Here is a 20,445-nt window from a genome sequence, read left to right on the forward strand (position 1 = left end):
ATAAAAGATATTCATAAACATATTGTATAAAATAATGTACCGATTAATTATTTGCTATCTCAAATATGATTTTACTTGAATAAACATTTACATACGAGACTAATTGTTTCATTAAAATTTCATTACTAATTTTGCCCACTTGCATAATGCCATTCTTGTTTGCAAATGTTATCATTATCAGGTTGTCAGGGTGCCGTGGGGAACAAATAGCGGAGCTGTTTGCCCGGAGTTACATTGCTTGGCGCTTGGTTGATTAGGCAACGGTTGCGCGCCATCATTTCGACTCACCGTCGGCCGCGCGCGCTCGCTACCTTAAAAACAAAACAAATATTGTGAAGTGCTCGTGATATAAACATTGGGTGATTTTAATAATCAAATTTGGATTATAAGTTCTCATTTTAGTAAAAATGACAGTTGGTGCTGAAGAGCATGAGCCTCTGATTTCATCTTCAGCTGAACATCAGCGGGTCACTTACAACGCTTCGCCACAGGTAACTACCTTTCGAAAAATTACTAGACTGCAAAGTATATAAAATAGATGTGTAAAAAATTATATTTTATCCATCAACATAATATTTTTATTTATACGAATAAAAAGTGTGATAGATCTGTGAAATCTAATTTGAGTACTCCTGAAAGAGAAACTTTAGAAAACTTATTTATTTAAGAAAATGCAACGCGTTGAACTCGCTAGTTCATAAACTACATTTTCATCTCCAAAATTTATAAGTACTACTCACTGAAACCAAATTCATATTCGAAAATAAGGATGACCAGCCCCTAAAACTCACTAGGAAGTGCAGTGCGAAATTTTAGCCACTTAGCTCTTGAAATTTTCCAGTGTTTATTTGGCCTTTTCGGGGTTTAAAAATAATTCATACATATTCTCTTCAATACGGATGGCTAACGTTTGAAAAAACTTGCCATGTTACTTAATTCAACCTGTTCCGGCCGTTCGGCGCAACCTACTGAATTCTTTAAACACATGGAAACCTCCAACAGTGAAGTGAAGCAATCGTTAAACACTGGCCGAATTAGAAGAAAATATGTAAAAACACGTTTGATGTGCACCGGTCCGTCGGGTTTCGAAAAGCCTTCCGATGCTCTACGGGCGACTAGTTAGTGACCTTTTTATTTAACTTCACTGCCTAAAAATAAGTTCCCATTGAAATTGTATGTTTTTAGGTTGTAGTTTTATGGTGTTTTTTTAATTTAGTAAAAGTTAGTTTTGGGACGAAATATAGTATAACTTTTCATGTGTGCGGAAGTCAAAAATCATGGGTAACCTCGGAAGCTACAGCAGCTTATCAGTTATCATAGACAGACAAGAGGTTTAGCTTTTAATTTTTATTTACTTAACTAAATACAAAAATGTAATCGAAATCATCACACATTCATGCCAGGATTTAAACTAAAAACTGCTAACTAAGTCATCTTCATAGCCATGGCCGGGGTAAACCACCATACCGCATCTTAAGTAATTGTATTAGGGCTACAGGTATAGGTAAGTAGACGCTAAAATTTTCTTAGTAAAAAAATTACATAAATTATCTTAGCAACGGGCCTATTCAGATTAATATGTAAATAACGATGAGAAAATACCTAAGTACCTATAGATTCAAACAAGTTACCACAATTGAGATAAACTGACAAATTATGAGATAGTATAATATTCTATGTATCTAATCCAAACAATGAATCTCACAGCTATCATAACGTACTAATAACCCAATTATTAAATAGATCGAGCCGATATCCTCAGGCCTATATCCAAACTCCAATTCGATCAATTGCTCCTATTCACTGCAATGGGTCATATCCTGCAAGATGCTATCTGCAGCTAGGATAGTTACGTAGATAAATAAATCCCTTTAAAGACTCCGCAGCAAGCTCAGCCGAATTTCACCTTCCCCATACAAACGGAGTTTAGTTCTCATTTTAAAAGTACACGTTGTTGTTGGATTGTAATGAAACATGCACATACAATGACATGAGGTATATCTTTGTCTGTAATTGGTTTATATAGCTACAGCAAAGAAATAGAGCAAAAACAAGTTTGGTATGAAAAAATAAAAATTTGTAAGTTAAAATGGCATGACATGCTACATATCAAAAGTGAAGAAGGCGACAATAATATAAATAGAAAAATGTAAATTCAGTTGCCATCATTTATCAGAGCGACCGAGGTGTTCAATAAGATCTGAACACTGAGGCGTGTGATATATCTGATGGCGCCTGCAGGTACAGTCAGCATCAAAGAGATAGTAACGACCAAAGTGGCCATAGATGCGTGTATCTTACTGACTGGCTGACTGATTCATCAACACAGAGCTGGAGCTACCTATATTGCTAACCCAAATTAAGTGCTACTTAGAGCCTTAATCCGAGTCGCGGAAACCTACTTAATATTACCGACTAAGTAGGCTGAAGCGTTAAATTCGTCGCTATACGTACATAGTTCCAGGCATCTTTAATTAGGCACTTTAGGCACTTACAAGTGCCTAAGTAATAATTACTTAAAACCTTTTTATGTTGTAACGGTTGTCTATTTTTATAGAACAGGTTTAGGATAGATTCGTTGGAGACGCATTCAGACTTGTGGTGATTATAATAAATTGATTTTAAACACACAGAATCAAGGACAAGAACACTCAGGATCAAGCTCATTTAAAAGACAATTTAATGAATAATTAGGTAGCCAACGCCGTGCACAAAAGAAACAACGCCTTTTATTTAACAGCTTAGACCAAAATATCTTTTCAGATTATCCGGTCTGGCCTAGTGGGTAGTGACCCTGCCTACGAAGCCGATGGACCCGGGTTCAAATCCTGGTAAGGGCATTTATTCGTGTGATGAACATGGATATTTGTTCCTGAGTCATGGGTGTTTTCTATGTATTTAAGTATTTATAAATATGTATATATTATATATATCGTTGTTTAAGTACTCTCAACACAAGCTTTATTGAGCTTACTGTGGGACTTAATGTCCCATAATATTTATTTATACTGTATCTATTTGTGCGAGTACGACGCGCTGATTGATATTGAAATCAAGTTGATTAGGTATCTTACAAAGCCAGCCGTTTGAGTTATTTACATTAAACAAATATAATTATGAGTACTATGTAAGTATAGGTACACACATAAGAACCCTGACACCCTTGGGAATACCGGTAATCATAAGGTTAACGGGAACTTTTTCGAACCGGGCGGGTCGAATGCTTTTTAGCCTCCCGCAAAAGATAAACAAGCTATAAAAATAAAAAACCGTTTAAATTTCTATAATAGCTCAGTTCCGTCGTAAGTTTTCGGGTCAAAAGTCTCCGCTGCGGGTGTGAGACAGCTACCGGTATCACGTGCCACCCGATACCGGGCCCGGAACCGAAACCGATACCGGCCCTAATCCCATCCGGTAATTAACACCCTATAAATGTTACAAGTGGATTCCTTGTGGGATTCTTGATAGGTGTGTGTGTTTTGTTTTTATTTGGTTTTGCTACTTGACCGTATCTTCTGACGGACGAGTTTTTAGGATTGAAAATATTACTCTTAATGGTAGAAGCGAGAAGCACTGAGATTAAGATGGGGCGTAAAGCCAGGAAATTAGAAGGAACCAAACATGGCGCGCCACGCGAAAGTGCGAGGGAAGATATGGCCGTCGCGCGGGTTTTTACCTTTTACAGTATTATTATAGTAGGGTGACTGCTACAGTTATTGGCCACTCTTAACAATTAAGACTCCTATTGCCTTGTTTCTCCTGTATTTTTTTTTATACTACGTCGGTGGCAAACAAGCATACGGCCTGCCTGATGTTAAGCAGTCTCCGTAGCCTATGTACACCTGTAACTCCAGAGGAGTTACATGCGCGTTGCCGACCCTAACCCCACCCCCCTCGTTGAGCTCTGGCAACCTTACTTGTAAAAATTAATACCTTTGCTTATTTTTAACGCCCAGGAGCCAAATTTTTCACATCACCTATTCCGATAAGGGCTTTTTGTTACTGTTAGGGGGGTCAAAGAGTCACGTTTCTTCACTGCTAGGAGCGCTAGGAGGGATCAGTGGCACTTTACTGTTCTAGGACACTATATTTTTGTGTTTTTTGGCAAACTATTATTTTAGCTTAAATAGTATTTTAAAATATGATAACTTCCTCATAGATGATGTGAAAAGCAGTATGTGTCACATGGTAGTAAAATTATATCTACCTTGGGCGATAACTACTTAGTCGAAGCTAAAAATTACGTCGTTAGTTGTATTAAATGTCAGTAAATTATTAATGATACCTACGTTATCCATGCTATTGTTAATCCAAAACTTTTGTGGCTTCTTTAAGTCCGTGTTGGGTCGAGATATTCCGCGAGAACCTTATCTGCGTCTCAGAAGATGCTTACGAATTTGACATAAAGTCGAATTTCGCTTGATCCCCTGTACAAAGTTGTACTGAACGTATGTATAAATGTATTGACAAGAAAAAGGCTTATGTTAGTTAGTTAAGCTATAGCAGATAAGCTCTTTTTTGTAAAGAAAATAGGCCCCACACGGTGTCAAATTCGCGACAGCCCCCTGCTTGGTAATGTGGAAAATGCTCATAAGGCAATTTTCTGCGCCACAGTGTTGCATAATTTAGTATTTACATAATGTTTAAAAGACGGATAAAAAAGGGGGAAGTTCTAACGGTAGAAACTTCTCGTTCACAGGGCGATTTCGACGGATTCATTCAACACTGTCAACTTTAATGCTCGTACAAGCAGCAATTATATATTCTGTTTTCTTTAATTGAACGCTTCTTTGATTGATTCTAGATTCTTTTGTTTTGTGTTTGATGGTAGGTTTTACCTATGAAATTACGGACACTAATTGTGTACGAGCTTTAAATAGAATATTTTACCTGATTGAGAATACTGAGTCACTTAGAAATTAAATTTCTTTATTTTATTATTGTATTAAAACATGGTGCGACTTTAAAAGTACATTGAGTAAGTTAAATCACTACCTATAAATTATGGAGATAAGTTCTTATCTTATTTAAATAAGGCTTTTTCAGAAGGAGCACGAATGGTAATTTACTGAATTTATTTGGATCTAAAGCAGAGACGCTTTCCATATAGATTTTCGTACCCGCCTGTTGACATTTCTTTTTCACTCGCATAATTATATTGTTCTCAATGTCACTGTGCGAGCTTGACGGCAATGTAACAATACGAGTGCATCTCTTCTTTATGTCACCTAATACTTTATAATCATTATTCGAAGAGTGTAGTCGTTCAAACATACGTGTAAACAGGGTATGTGATGATTGCTTGCCGGGCTTTACAGACTTAATAAAAAAAAATCTGCCTATACACTATATGTCCTATATGTCCCACTGGTGGGCACAGACCTTATATTAAGGGGAAACTTAACGACCGATTCTCCATGCAAACATAGTCTCAGTTTTTTGTTATAGTAAAAAAAAATACACAATCTGATCTGATGTATAATATTCACAACTATTTTGATTTTTTTGACTATTTAAAGAGCTAGGAAGTTAGGAACGTAATATAAATTTTTGGAAGAACGACGGAGCATAACTGTGATTAATATACCTACATCAAATTATGTAAAAATATTTTCTATAACTTTAATGACAAGATAGGGAAGTGAGAACTACGTTTGTGTGAAGAAGTGGATGACCGTTATCACTATACTTTTAAACCACCTATTAGGTAATAATACGATCCGGTAAACTCGTGGTAGAAGATCAGTGCTTGAAAGTATTAAATATTTTAACTATTCTTTTTTTCCCTAACCAGGACTCCAATACCCCTGAACCTCGAGTGAGCGGAGGAGAAGTGTCTCTCACCATCCCACAGCGCAACTATGGGGCCATCGGCGCTGTGGAAAAGGTCACGTACACCTGGGCGGACATCAACGCCTTCGCCACAGAAAACAGGTCCAGGAGCAGAAGGTTCTGGAACTTCTGGAAGGGGTCTAATGATCGCATGTTCCAGCAGAGGAAACAGTTGTTGAAGAATGGTGGGTACCATTTTTTTTGTCCGATACGCAAATGTGATTAGCTATTTCAAGTTACTTTCCTTTTAAATAAAATCTCGTGGGGTCATAGAATCTGAATTAATTTGTAACTTTATCAAATTATCACTATAGATTAGAAGACATGCATGGCAAGTGAATTGACAAGATTTTACCATTTTTACCACGCTTAATGTAAGCCCAAACGTACCATATGTTAACGCATTGATACTCTATGCAGGCTGCGTTTTTTTTTAATTCTCGTGAAGCGTTATAACATATAATCTTATACTTTTTATTAATTAAAAGTACCTACTTTTAAACACGAGGCCACATGCCTTCTCACTTTACTCGCTTATAAATAAATTAGTTTTCATACCTTTATCAGTTTACTTTTGCTTTTGATAGAAAATCCAATATCTATCCCACCATGTTGTTACCTTATGTTTAGTAAACGGCGCCGCGTATCCCGGCGAGCTCCTCGCTCTCATGGGTTCCTCGGGCGCCGGCAAGACCACTCTCCTGAACACATTAACCTTCCGCACTAATGGGGGAGTGGTATCCAGTGGTACAAGAGCTCTGAATGGTCAGCCAGCTACCCCTGAAGCGCTGACGGCGCTGTCGGCGTATGTGCAGCAACAGGATTTGTTTATTGGCACGCTGACTGTTAGAGAGCATCTAGTGTTTCAAGTAAGATTTATTAGTCCTATATTCCTTTTCAGCACACTGACCGTCAAGTAACTACAAACAGCCACAGAGCGCCAATCCAAGGTGACAATCGTTGGTAGAATACGCCAATCGAAATTTAAATATCGTAGGAAAATTTGTCACGTGACTATTCGTAACGTATGTCATCCTAATACATTTATCTACTCGTTTGGCGTTTGTCGATGTACACTTGTCATCTTGGCTATACCCCAAGGCAGTGTGGTCTTCATACGTGTAGGATCTTTGTATATGTACTCGTATTTCCATGGGAGTTCATTCTTAGAGAGCAATTGATGTTTCAGGTGAATTATCAATTATATGTAACTATAAAGTCCGACATTCCAGTAGAGTTAGACCAAGATAAATCTGCAATAATTTTGATACAGTGCACTATGCAAGTGTTATTTTAAACGTCTATGAAAATAAGAAACTAAGACGTATTTAAATAACACTTGCATAGTTTATGCTGTCAAAATCGTTGCAGAGTTATCTTTGTCTAACTCTAAAGAGGTACATAAATGTTGCGTTTAATTTTAAAACGAACCAATGACTCCGACACATGATTTCGACCTATTGAGCTATTAATTAAATCCAAGAGATATTAATCAGTATCTACTAATCGTTGTCTTGCATTGCATAACATTACGTAGGTACTTACAAATTATTTATGTCTGGAATTATATTCTGCTAATGCGAGACGAAAGACAAGCAACTTGAGAATTTTGTTTAAATCATTTTGTATTGAGATGATTCAATATGGTTTTAATTTGATTTCTTCCAACAGGCTTTAGTAAGAATGGATCGTCACATACCATACGCGCAACGTATGCGCAGAGTTGGAGAAGTCATTCAAGAGGTAAGGAATGATACTCTTCAATACCCCACAACACCTTCCAAAAAAGATCTAGGTACTTATCTTATTACGTAAACTAGATTATCTTTATTAGAGGGACAATAGGCTTACATTGTGTTTTAAGCTTGGGCTGTCAGGGTTGTGTTGTACCTATTCAAAATGTGCTTAATTAACAAAACAAATGAATACATGTACTCGCGTCTAAAGTAAATTATTCTAAGCAATATTATCGTGCTTTGTGAAGTTTATTAATTTGATACACTGAAATCTTTTTACCATAGTAAGTTTAGAGATTAGGGAAAGCTATGTAAATGCATTTTGATAGAACCGGTTTTAGCTACGTAATCCGTTAAGCGCCTGACGAGTTCAACTAAATGGTTATGCTTTTGGAGCTTTCTTTGGTTTTAATTTAATGAAGATTTATTGGTTAAAATATCTATATATATATGTATATACCGTACTTTTTATTACTTTTATTAACAGATAATATTACAGAATCAAAATTTGATTAAGGCAACAAGGCCCATATTACAAATATCTTATAGACTAAGATACATATACATTTTATAAAATTAAAACTAAACACTAACATACTTCGAGCAACACAGGGAAGGGAAACGGCATTCATACCATTTCCCCTCTGCCAAAGCATAGGTATTAGACCTATGGCGGTGCATATTGTGACTCGTCCGTACACAAAAAGAGATCGAGGTGTGCAAGATTTGTCTTTGACGTGTGTCATTTTCTATGTATCTGTGTCGTCATTACAGATTGGATTTTGTATGTAGTGAGTGAGAAGTGCGACTGTGTGCACGTTTCCCCCGCAAAAAATGGCAGAATGATTTGTTCGGTAAGATATCGCTTAGGCGCCTCCTTTCCCACGTGTCGGAAGCCAGTGTTGCTCGAAGCTAACATAGGTTATTAACTAATTTAGGTATCTACGCGCTAAAATTTAGAAGTCAATTAAGTTAACACTTTTATAAATTGCAATCTAACCTATTTGTCAGTATACATTACAATTCACATAGAAATTAATATTCCAAACCAAGAAAGATATACACATGGAAACGAAAAACATATCTTAAGCGCCCACTATAATTATTGTTTCCTTTGCAGCTAGCTTTATCAAAGTGCCAGAACACCGTCATCGGCATACCAGGACGCTTAAAGGGCATATCAGGTGGCGAGATGAAACGTCTGTCCTTCGCCAGCGAAGTCCTTACGGACCCGCCCCTGATGTTCTGCGATGAACCTACCTCCGGCCTTGATTCTTTCATGGCTCAGAATGTCATCCAGGTTTGTTCTTTCAGTTCGTGTACCCATTCAAATCTTCCTTTGTAACCAACCGTTTATCAGCAGACAAGGTAGCTTAAAAACTGCTATGGGAGGAATTAGTTTAGGAATTAGGAAGTAGCCGTTTAACCGGCACGTCTTCGCCAGCGAATATCTGGATGATGATTGCAAATAAAATTAATTTCAATTATTCATACAAGAAACGTCGACATGGGTCTTTAAAATCCATAATGAATCGCACTTTTCTGATGATCCTTGCTAAATTATTAGATACAAAACAGATATGTTAAATTATTGAATACATTATTTTAATCCTAAATGTTTTTCTTCGTTAAGGTGTTGAAGGGTCTGGCACAGAAGGGCAAGACAGTGGTGTGTACGATCCACCAACCGTCTTCGGAGCTATACGCGATGTTCGACAAGCTTCTCATTATGGCGGACGGACGCGTCGCATTCCTCGGCTCGCCTGACCAGGCCACGGACTTCTTTAAGGAGTAAGTGTATTTATGAAATAGATGGGAAGGAAAAGTTACTTCAGTTCCATATGTAATGTTGATTGGCATTTTCTATAAGCGATTGTGACTTGGGGAGGGTAAAGATTATGAAATTTTCCATTTAGCCTTCTCTCTTACTAGTCTAAATATGCTACAAAAATATTAGGTATGTACCTACTTATTAGAAAGAAAACATGCATGCTTGATATTTCGGTTTCGAGTCCAGTAAAAGTTATGTTGATATGTTTAAGTTTATTTTGTATTTTTAGCAATTTTTTCATAAAACGAATTTTTCGTTACGGTGTGGTAGAAAGATTTTTTTAAATTCCTAAATTTACGGGAATTAAAGACCTTTTAATTAGTAAATGGAAAATTAACGTAGAGCGGTAATTATTGTCTTCTGCCCACCAGGTTAGGAGCGGCGTGTCCAGCCAACTACAACCCCGCAGACCACTTCATCCAAATCCTGGCCGGAGTGCCAGGCAGGGAAGAGGCGACCCGGCACACTGTGGACACAGTGTGTACGGCGTTCGCCAAGTCTGAACTGGGGTGCCAAATAGCTGCTGAGGCCGAAAATGCATTGTTGCACGAGGTGAATTTCCTCTATCCCAATGAATGTGTGCCTAAATATTTTCTAACTATTTAAAGTGCATTAGCCCTCCATAATTTGCATTGCATTTGTCACGCTCAAACTTTAAGTTGGAGTAATCTTTTTTTAGTAGGTAACTACTTAAGATGATAAAAGGTTCCCTTAATGACACATAATTTTAATTAGCTATACGAGTGTAAGAATTTGCTACTTAAACAAAACAATCAAATACATAAATCTATAAGTTGTTTTGTTTAAGAAGTATTGGATCAAATAACTATCGTACTCAACGGCTATTAAAGTGCATGTTCTCAATATGTAGTTTACTAACGATTCTACAACTCCCCCAAAACAGCGCAAGATTTCTTCAGGCTGGACGGACTCAGCATGGTCAACGCCAAGTCTGCGCTCGCGCCGCTCTCCATATAAAGTATCATGGTGGGCACAGTTCCGCGCTGTACTTTGGCGATCATGGCTTTCAGTTACTAAGGAACCCATGCTTATCAAAGTGCGGTTTCTACAGACCATTGTGAGTATACCTTCATAATTTTCTGATGATATAATTTTCATTACGAATATTTTCTATTTTAAAATAACATTTGCCTTCACTACATCTTCTGACTCTAGTTCTAAATCAATAAGTGTTTGTTATTTTAAACTTTTTTTTTACTGTTAAAAACATAGCAATATTGCTGACACTATTTTCTCTTTAAGCGCTTATTACGCTGAGGTGATATTGATAAGTAACATATTGTTCAGATGGTGTCCATACTGATCGGTGTGATCTACTTTGGCCAAAATTTGGACCAGGACGGTGTCATGAACATCAATGGAGCCATTTTCATGTTTCTCACCAACATGACCTTCCAGAACATCTTCGCTGTCATTAATGTAAGTAATGTGATCAGTATTATTGTCATGTTTTTCATCATTGGCATCACTTTCTTGACATCGTCATCAATTTTATGTCACATTTACAAATGTACTTGTATTTGTAACTTCCTTGATATAATGTCGTACATTAATAATATTCATGATCCCACAAACAATGACGTGTTGTACAACTAATATAATAATAATAAAGAGCTTTATTTGTTCCACACATACTTTAAACAAAATAAATATAGTAATTTAAATAAAATAATTTAACTTAAAATTTGACTTAAAAAATATGTGGGCCCCTTTCGGGTAAAAGCCTCCCCCAAGCTATTTCACTTCTCTCTATCTTGGGCTGTCTCTAGCCATTTTGGACCCGCTGTTGTACAACTAAACACCAATATCAATTAGTACCAATTTATCTATCGCATACTGGCTCTGACTTTCTTAATTGCTTTCCGAGCAATAATTGAAGCAGCTAAAATTACCTACTTATGTACCCTACTACCTTAATCACCTCTTAAATATAACTTGAATATCAGTACATTTCTCAAATTCTATTTTATTTGCTTTGTCCATTGATTACCTAAACAACCACTTAAAGAAGCTCATTGCAATTAAAATTCTCCTAATTTAATTGGTGTCATTAAGTTCTGAGTATTCGTTAGCAAGGCTTTTACGTCACATGTTCGGTTGACAGGTTTTATCATGACGATGTGATGCTCTACATAGGAAGGTTTATTTTTAGCGTAGTTTATCGAACTCGTTTTTTCTTTGATGGAATTTGAATATTTTGCACCAATAAAATTAGCATTTTTGATATACAAACAGCACACACTCATTGCAAAATACACATATATCTTACACACACGCATACAGTTACTGGAGGCAGACCATATCGCTACTTACATAATTTATAGTTATTTATGCAAGATGCGAAAAGATTAGCCTAATTAAATAAGTATTGATTTATCCAAATTTTAAGAAAAATGTGGATATGCAAATGTAGCTCGCTCCTATATGACAAATACGTCTAATCTTAATTCTTATGATTAACTATTTGCATTTCATGGTAAATGACCATTAGGAGATATTTTGCATTTGCCGTTCAAATATTTAAAAATTATGTCTATCATTAGATTGCGTCCTTAAGTATTTTTGAGACAAATGACCAACGAGTTTCAATTACCTAGTAACTGCTATTACACTACAGCTAACAGAAATATTTACACCTCAATCTTCTATCAGGTATTCTGCTCCGAGCTGCCCATCTTCATCCGCGAGCATCACAACGGCATGTACCGCGCCGACGTCTACTTCCTATCGAAGACTTTAGCCGAAGCACCAGTGTTTGCCACGATACCGTTGGTGTTCACCACCATCGCGTATTATATGATTGGGCTCAACCCGGCGCCGGAGCGGTTCTTTATAGCGTCAGGATTGGCGGCGCTTATTACGAATGTTGCTACGTCGTTTGGTAAGTGTTTTAGATTTTACCTCGTCTATTCGTACAGAGTATTTTCTATTGAAGACTCTCGTAGAAGCACCAGTGTTCGCCACCATACCGGCGGTGTTCACTACAACCACGTGTTACATGATCTGGCTCAACCCAGCGCCGGAGAGGCTTTCCATTGCGTCTGGGCTACCGGCGCTCATCACGAATGTTGCTATGTCGTTTGGTAAGTTTTTTGGATTGGCACTAGGTTATTCCCACAGCTTGTTTTCACCGGTAAGTATGAAACTATGTAGGTATTTATTTACAACTTTTTCCGGCGGTCACATATGGGAAAATACCGTTATTTGTGCCTAGAGTTAAATCAAGGTTTTCTGATGTTGTCATATTCATATACAGAAATATAATGTGACTACAAACTGGCGTCGAATGTAACATTACATGAAATGATTGTGCAACATTAGTAGGATGAGTCTTATTTTAATAGAGTTTTAACTACTTAATTAGCTCCACTATAATAATAGACAAACGCATTATATAATAATTGTAAAAAGTTGTTCCAGGAAGTATTATAATAATAGGCGTTACTCATTAAACCTATTTGGTGGCAAAAATAAAAAAATCCATTGAATTAGGTATATTAAAAATATGTTCTTGTTTTTTCGAATTATTTGAAATATAAATGTTACCTACGTATTGCATAAGTTAATATTTATTTAAGTGGACAATTGAAAAACCTAGGTATTTACTAGGTACCTTTATTGGAAATATGTTTTATATTATTATATTACAATCCATTTTTTTCAATAACATTTTTATATTTTCACTATTTTTTCATATTTGATTACATTTATAGTATAATTTGTCATAATTTTTCTTCTTGTGCATGTGCCATCTCCATCCCGTAGGTCGGCGACTTAAAGCCCCACTTAGACGGCTCAAGAACTTACATGCGATTTTCGTTACTTGGTCGATCGACTGAATTCATTGTACTTTGTAGTTATATCGAAAATCGCATGAAATTTCTCGAACGGCCTGAATGAAGCTCTATCTGAAAGTCTTTTACGTTTCTGGTCAATCACGGACGATTTATTTAATAAGATAAATATAGATCTTAAAATTACTTGAATAGTAGCAAACACGTGTAAATCCAAAAGAAACGTTTAGGTTAACATAATTACTTGCGCAACATTTGTATCGGCATGTCATCAAATCAAATATGAAAATTGATACACCAGGAGCCACATCTTTGTCTCGCTCTATAAATTACGTCACAGTACATCTATCTTTCATCACAATAGGCCTCCGTTTAACAAAGTTAACAGTATTATTGTAATTTAAAATAATTGTCATAATCACTTAAGAATAAGGCCTAGCTTTCTATAGCAATGTTATTAATTATGATGGTTGCTTGACATCCAACTGTGCAGCGAATTTCTATAAACCGCAAGAGCTCAAATATCTTGATACTCTATATCGGCGGCTCGCCCTTTATTCTCGACTTTCCACGGCCGAATGCAATGTCGCCTCAGATTCTGACGGAACTAACTAAGACAAGAATTTGGATTTTAATGCTTCAATAACATTTGCATAACTTGATACATTAAAGTTTTGATGGTCTTTAAAGATGGTAACGGTGGTGTAGTTTTAGTGAGTGCATATAAATGAGTTGCCTCTTGTGACATTTTTTATTGACTTATATATCAATCTATCAATTTATTAAACAACTACTCGGTTCCGTCGGAATAGTTTTCTAATATTTTCCTTTTATTAATATTAGCACTTTTCAACTTCTATTAATAAGTAGGTAAGGTGCTTAAATTTTCACATTAAGCAGTTTACATATGTAGAATTTAGTTCTTCATTAGCATACTCTTCCGCAGGTTACCTTATCTCATGTGCGAGCAGCAGCGTGAGCATGGCTGCCTCCGTGGGGCCTCCGATCATCATCCCCTTCATGCTATTTGGGGGGTTCTTCCTCAACTCGGGGTAAGTCATGAGAGTTAGTAAAGAAATTCATGAACATTTGACAGAACTTTGTGATCTACGTGTTTTTAGTCTCCAAAAATTGCCGTCTCAAGTTTCAGCATTTACTGTATGGATCTCTTAAAACTAATATTGCCGTGATGGTCATGATAATTTTTGTAAAACTTGCTTAAACCAGAGCACACGGAAAAATAGAATATTAACACCACACAACACACATCCATTATTATCTCACAATAAACCTCATCAAAAAAAAATGGTTGTTAATCGCCTTTCTATTATTTATTAGGTAGGTTGTTAGTTTCTAATCATTTCTTCATTCACAGGTCAGTGCCCCCGTACCTGGGCTGGATATCCTACTTATCCTGGTTCCGGTACGGCAACGAGGCGCTGCTGGTCAACCAGTGGGCCGGCGTGGACTCCATCGCGTGCACGAGGGAGAACTTCACGTGTCCGGCTTCGGGCGAAGTCGTACTGGAGACGCTCAGCTTTTCAGAGGTGTGTCTGATGTGCACTGGGCAGCATATTATACAAGATAGTTCTGGTGGACCTCGGTGGCTAGCTTGTATTTTGCAAGAACTCCATCTCTTTCATGAATTAAAAGTTTTCGAGAGAAATTATGCTGGAGACGCAGATCTAGTGTTTTTCAGAACCTTTCGTTGTTCTAGTATCTGTCGTGTATCGCGTTGTCATATTTCATAAGATTTTAAAATTTGTTATAAATAAGAATATCAATTAATTACACTTTAACGATGACTCAGAAGATAACGACGAGACATTACGTGATATCGGAATAATTCGGCTATTTAGAAATGTCCGAACTATTGTAGGTTGTGTTTATCGATATACAAATTGGAACTTGTATCTCGTAGCACTAGACAGCTTTTTTAACTCATTACCTTCCTGTTTTAATATTTTATTCATATTCAATTCTCCCCCAGGACGACTTTACCTTCGACGTAGTCAACATGGTGCTTCTGTTCATCGGGTTCCGCCTGCTCGCCTACATCGCTCTACTTATACGAGCGAGGAGAACGAAGTGAAGTCACTTTGTAGGCGTATAGCTGTCTTGGTTATTATGAAATAATGTAAATAATGTATGCTCAGCCGGTAAATAATGTTATTTATATTTTTAAGGGAAATATTTTAAAAGTTGAGTCAATTTTTTTTTAAATAATATTGCTTGGAGTAGTGGATATGAGTAATACAATAGAGTAGCTTACGCTCTTTGAAACATAAGCAAGGGAAAGGAAAAAGTGTAGATAATTGATAAAAATAAAAAATATAGCTAATTGACTATAATATATTTTCTTAAATGTTCCAGTTAGTTGCTTGATAAATTTTAATTTGAACTATTAAGGTCATTTTAGTTAGAACTATTCACGTGTGTATATTTACGAAGAATTTGTGTTGAAATGCCATAATTTTATTTATATATGTAGGTAGGTACACAATATTATCAATCATAAGATAGAAGTTTTTGTTACATTTTGATTAAATTTAATTATTTCCAAACATGTATAATTATGTCATTTAAACCTAAGGTCGACTACAAAATATAATATAGGGTAATTATTAACAAAATAAGTTGATATTTACTAAAACTGTATAGATAATTATATTTTTGCTTAAAATTTTGTACACCAGTATTTTTTTAATTAGACATTAAAAGACTTAATATAATTCGTAAGATTTTGAAGCTGTTTTCATTTGTGTAGGTATATTAAGTAAGAGAAAAGTGTGTAATAAATATTTGTTATAATGTTTGTAATAAACTTTTGCCTAAAGTATTTATTTTGTTATTGACCTCTCAAACACTATTAGACCTTCCATTAAGTTGTAATAAGTATCGCCAAAAAAACTATAAAGACAAAGGTTCTTTAGTTTGGTTAAAATTTTAGGTAGGTGTGTGTTGTACCAACTATGTTACACGGGCCAATAAAAACCCTACATCGAAATCGGCTCTAGAGGCTTTGGTAAAACACACCTAGTAAGAATACCGGGTGGGCCCGCTTTCTGCTCTCTAAATTACAGCTCGTATTTCATGTCTTACCCAGTGTGTATCTACGAATATGTATTTCTTTAGCAGGGTCTGCGTATACATGAACGGTTAGCTTGGTACTTCCAAACACGAGCAAATAATTAAAACAAAGGTTGTACTGCTCAAACGGATCTTTTGTTCAGTAACTTTTAAAAATTATTAGTCTTCAGACTACCTATTTTTGATAAAAATTATATATTTTTCTTCAATGTACGCCATAATCATTGTAACTGACGTCGCTTGACAAAACGAAATTCCCAATACATTGCATTATAATAGATACCTATTTATTAAATTAACAATAAACAGATCGGTATAAAAATAGTTTAAAACAAAAAAAAATCTAAACTACTTTAACTTCACCTAACATTTACGCCTTATAATTTAAATCTTACGGAAATTAGCTAAACTAAAGCAAATTGAAAATCCTAAATGTTGAATTATTAAACACCCATGAACGTGATATAGTCAGACCAAGATAAGTTATCATCAATTTTGACAGCCTAGACAGTGCAGGTAGTGCCAAGCGAAGTTGTGAATTTAGTTGGTAGGTTAGGTAAATTAAGGGTATATATTTTTGCATACCCTTATTTTCAACAAACTGCAACAGTGATAAGATAACGGGGTTTGGTTATGTTAGGTACAGTCAGCGTCAAATACTTTGTAGCAACCAAAGTAGCCAAATAGTTCGGTACACCATATATTTAGTATGGTGTACCGAACTATTTGGCCACTTTGACTGCTACAAAGTATTTGAAGCTGACTGTACAACGGATTTATATTAGGCAGGTTAAATAAGTCTTTTGTCCGTCACTTGCCTATCCAGAAATGTCACGCACTCGTGCAAGTGGAAGTGCCTTTTACAGCTTTCATGAAAGCTTCTATATACGGGCCAGACACAAGTGAGTCTCAATAGCGTAGTAGATAAATTACATTATTTTTACTAGAACTTCTTACTAGAAGGAGGAGGTACTGAATTCGTTTGTTGTTACTTTTTTACCTGACTGCCAAAGGGAGGAGGGTATTGTTTTTCGAGTGTATGTACGAGTATGTATGTATGTATGTCTGTTTCTTTGTGGCCTCCTGTAGCCTAAACGGCTTGATGGATTTTGATGTATGAGGTATCGTTAGATTCGTCTTGATCACGGGAGTGGGGTTTTTTTTTGGGGGTAACTAAAAAGTTATAAATAAAAAAAATTGATTATTATAAAAAAAAACCCGATTGCACACTAAAAAAGAGGAAAACAAGCCCCACAAGAATATTGTTGTTGATGGTAAGTATCGCAGGCGGGACCAAGAAACAAAATGACTATAAGTAACCCTCTGTTGGTCCCCGCCTGCGATACTTAATTACTATCAACAACAATATTCTTGTTGGGCTTGTTTTCCTCTTTTTTAGTTTGCAGTTGGGTTTTTGTTTTTTATAATACTTTTTTTTTAATTTTCATGTTACTATACTATAGGTATGTAAACAGTATTGTGATTGGAATGAAATATAATTATATACATGAAAAATGAAATGTAACTAGGTTAGTGATAAAAAAACTGCTAAAAACTGCTTCTTTTGATGCTTACTGTACAAACAGGCGTTGTTGCATTAACTGAGGACTCCTTTACGGGTTCCTGGTGTTCAATGGATATTACATGATTGCGCAATAACCGTCATCTTTATACCAATGACACTAGTATTCATTTAATTCTTGATAACATTCATCGCTTATCCTTCTGCATCAGAATATTCGAAGTATATATTTGTACAAAAACAACAATTATTGTAATATTTAGCGGATATATACCATATACATAGCACATCCCATATTATATCTTCGGATATGGCCAGATGAGCTTAACGTCTTAAAAAAAGACTGGAAATGCTCAAAATCAGGACAGGTGGAAGAATAAGAGGGAAGCCTCTGAGCTGTGTGCCAAGCAGTGGGACATTCTAAGCTCAAAAGATTATACTTACTTACTTACTTACTTACTCCGTTGGCTCAGCGACCCAAAATGAGACTTGGCCTCCGACACAAGACAGCGCCACTTTTCTCGGTCCTGTGCGACCTCTCGCCAATTGTCGACTCGAAGCTCGCAGATCCGCCTCCACCATGTCGCTCCAGCGATACCTAGGGCGTCCGATAGGACGTCCTCCTGCTGGAAAGTAAAGCCCACAGACTCCGTTGGTTAGGCCACCTTGAGAGAATGGACGAAGATCGGAACGTAAAAAGAGCGTACCTGGGTCGCCTGGGTCAAAAGATTATAGTATAGGTATTTAGTGGATGTCTGAAAAATAAAAATAAATAATAAATAAATAATAATAATAAGGTTCTACAAATTACATGTTGGTTATATTTTTATTTTTTATTATGACCAACATATAATATATACTTTTATTATATGTTGGTCATATCCTTAAAATTACGAAATACTTTTTGGTTGGCTCGTAGAAGATCAACATCAGATCAGTATAAATATTGGAAACCACCAAATGTAGAATTTACTTTCACAACAAAACATAGTCGTCACAAAACAATCTGCGTGACAAAGAATGTGACAATAAAATAAAAGACTTGACTTTTCTATTTACATAACCTACTCAGGAATACTGATACTAGATTAAACATACTTAAACGAATAATTTAGACCCGTCTTAGATACGAAAGGTAGGTAACAATACGCACATTAGGAAAAAAATAATACCTTTACCATATTCTCACTACATAATATTTTTAATTAAACATAAAACTAATTAAAAACTTAACTGAATCACTTAACTTGAACTTAAGTATCTGAACTTAAATATAAACGAAATATCTATAAAATAAGTACCTACGTACTGATACGAGCCCTAGGCTAGCCCCGACGTAAAGGTACCCATCACGCTCGCTGCGTTCCCGCGTTGAATTGCGATGAACAGCTTTTGCATCAGGAAAAACCCGGAGCGGGGATCAAGGCCTCTTTCTAGCAGGCGACGACCCAGGTCCCGGAGGAGGGATTTACCCTCGGCGCACCAGCATCCCGAAGTCTCGACAGCGAGAGGGACTATTTTAACTTCTATCTATCTATCGATCTAACTTGGTACCAGTGCCATAACCGCGAAAATCGTAGTTCGTCAATTGCGGGCATTCTTCTTTGTCACTCTAATTACGTCTTAGTGAGAGTAAAAGAGAAAGATCCCGCAATTTACGAATTTCGGTTTTCGCGGTAGGTGATTGAACCTGGTGCGTCATCTACTCGGTTCACTGTACTATCAAAGCTTAGGGTACTTTGGGTTCTATGGTACAAATAGTCAAATACAATCTCCGAGGAATTTGTAGGAAAGCCCCGCTTGCCCCCATCTTTCAACACAGCGTAATAGGTGGGCCATTTTATTTAGCTGTACTTACTTACTTACTTACCCTTCCTCAGTTCGATAATGCACGGGACTCGTGTTCTGACTGAAGGTACCCTAACGTCAAAGCAGGATATGATGTCAAGTTACGGAAGCATAAACTTACTTTATGACGGCTACGGATCGTCAGTATCTTTAAATTGAATGATTTATCTCCAAATTCCAAATTGATATGAAGTCGTCAACCGGTCTCAAAGGCGCTATTGATGCAGCAGTCAATGACCGTAAAACAATTCTGGAAGAATTTTAAAGTACGCCTAAGACTAGACACAATTCCATTGCCATTCATTCAAAAATATTTACAGTAGCCATAGGTACTGTAATAGTACATTATGATACAAGTGTGCTAAGTTGGGCAATACACACGATGCGATATTGTGCGCGCGAGCTGTAAGCGAGCGCGCAAAAAGAAAGCCGATGTGGGTAATGACCAATGCACACGCGTTTCATACGACGTTTTTCAACACACTTGCAAGGAAAAACAAAACTTATAAATTCGGTTTCTTTTGTCAAAACGGTAAAAGTACAATTTTCATAATGGTGATTAACATCGAATAATTGCACCAAAGCGTGCTGGGCTTGTAGGCACACCAACACGTTTTCCAAGAAAGACTGGGCGTTTTTGCTGATTCTCCATTGAATAAAAGTTTCATATGCCGCCAATTGTTTTTCACCCGATTTTGATGGTAAAAGGCTTCCGTTCTCGGCTCTTGCCTCTATTAGTAGGGTAAAGGCACCAGTGCTCAGCCATGCGAA

The 20,445-nt window shown here is 36.5% G+C and overlaps 1 protein-coding gene across 1 annotated transcript; it reads left to right on the plus strand.

Annotated features, from left to right (window-relative positions):
• Positions 1 to 304: 304 nt before the first annotated feature.
• On the plus strand, positions 305 to 15,335 carry LOC133521161 (protein white-like). Its single transcript, XM_061855966.1, has 13 exons — positions 305 to 491; positions 5,795 to 6,017; positions 6,463 to 6,701; positions 7,504 to 7,575; positions 8,689 to 8,868; positions 9,202 to 9,359; positions 9,771 to 9,951; positions 10,304 to 10,477; positions 10,708 to 10,839; positions 12,073 to 12,301; positions 14,161 to 14,266; positions 14,590 to 14,761; positions 15,205 to 15,335. Exons 1-13 carry the CDS (start codon positions 408 to 410, stop codon positions 15,304 to 15,306), a joined length of 2,052 nt encoding a protein of 683 aa, XP_061711950.1. The 5' UTR covers positions 305 to 407; the 3' UTR covers positions 15,307 to 15,335.
• Positions 15,336 to 20,445: the final 5,110 nt, after the last annotated feature.

This window comes from Cydia pomonella, chromosome 9, assembly GCF_033807575.1.
Source record: "Cydia pomonella isolate Wapato2018A chromosome 9, ilCydPomo1, whole genome shotgun sequence".
NCBI lineage: Eukaryota > Metazoa > Arthropoda > Insecta > Lepidoptera > Tortricidae > Cydia > Cydia pomonella.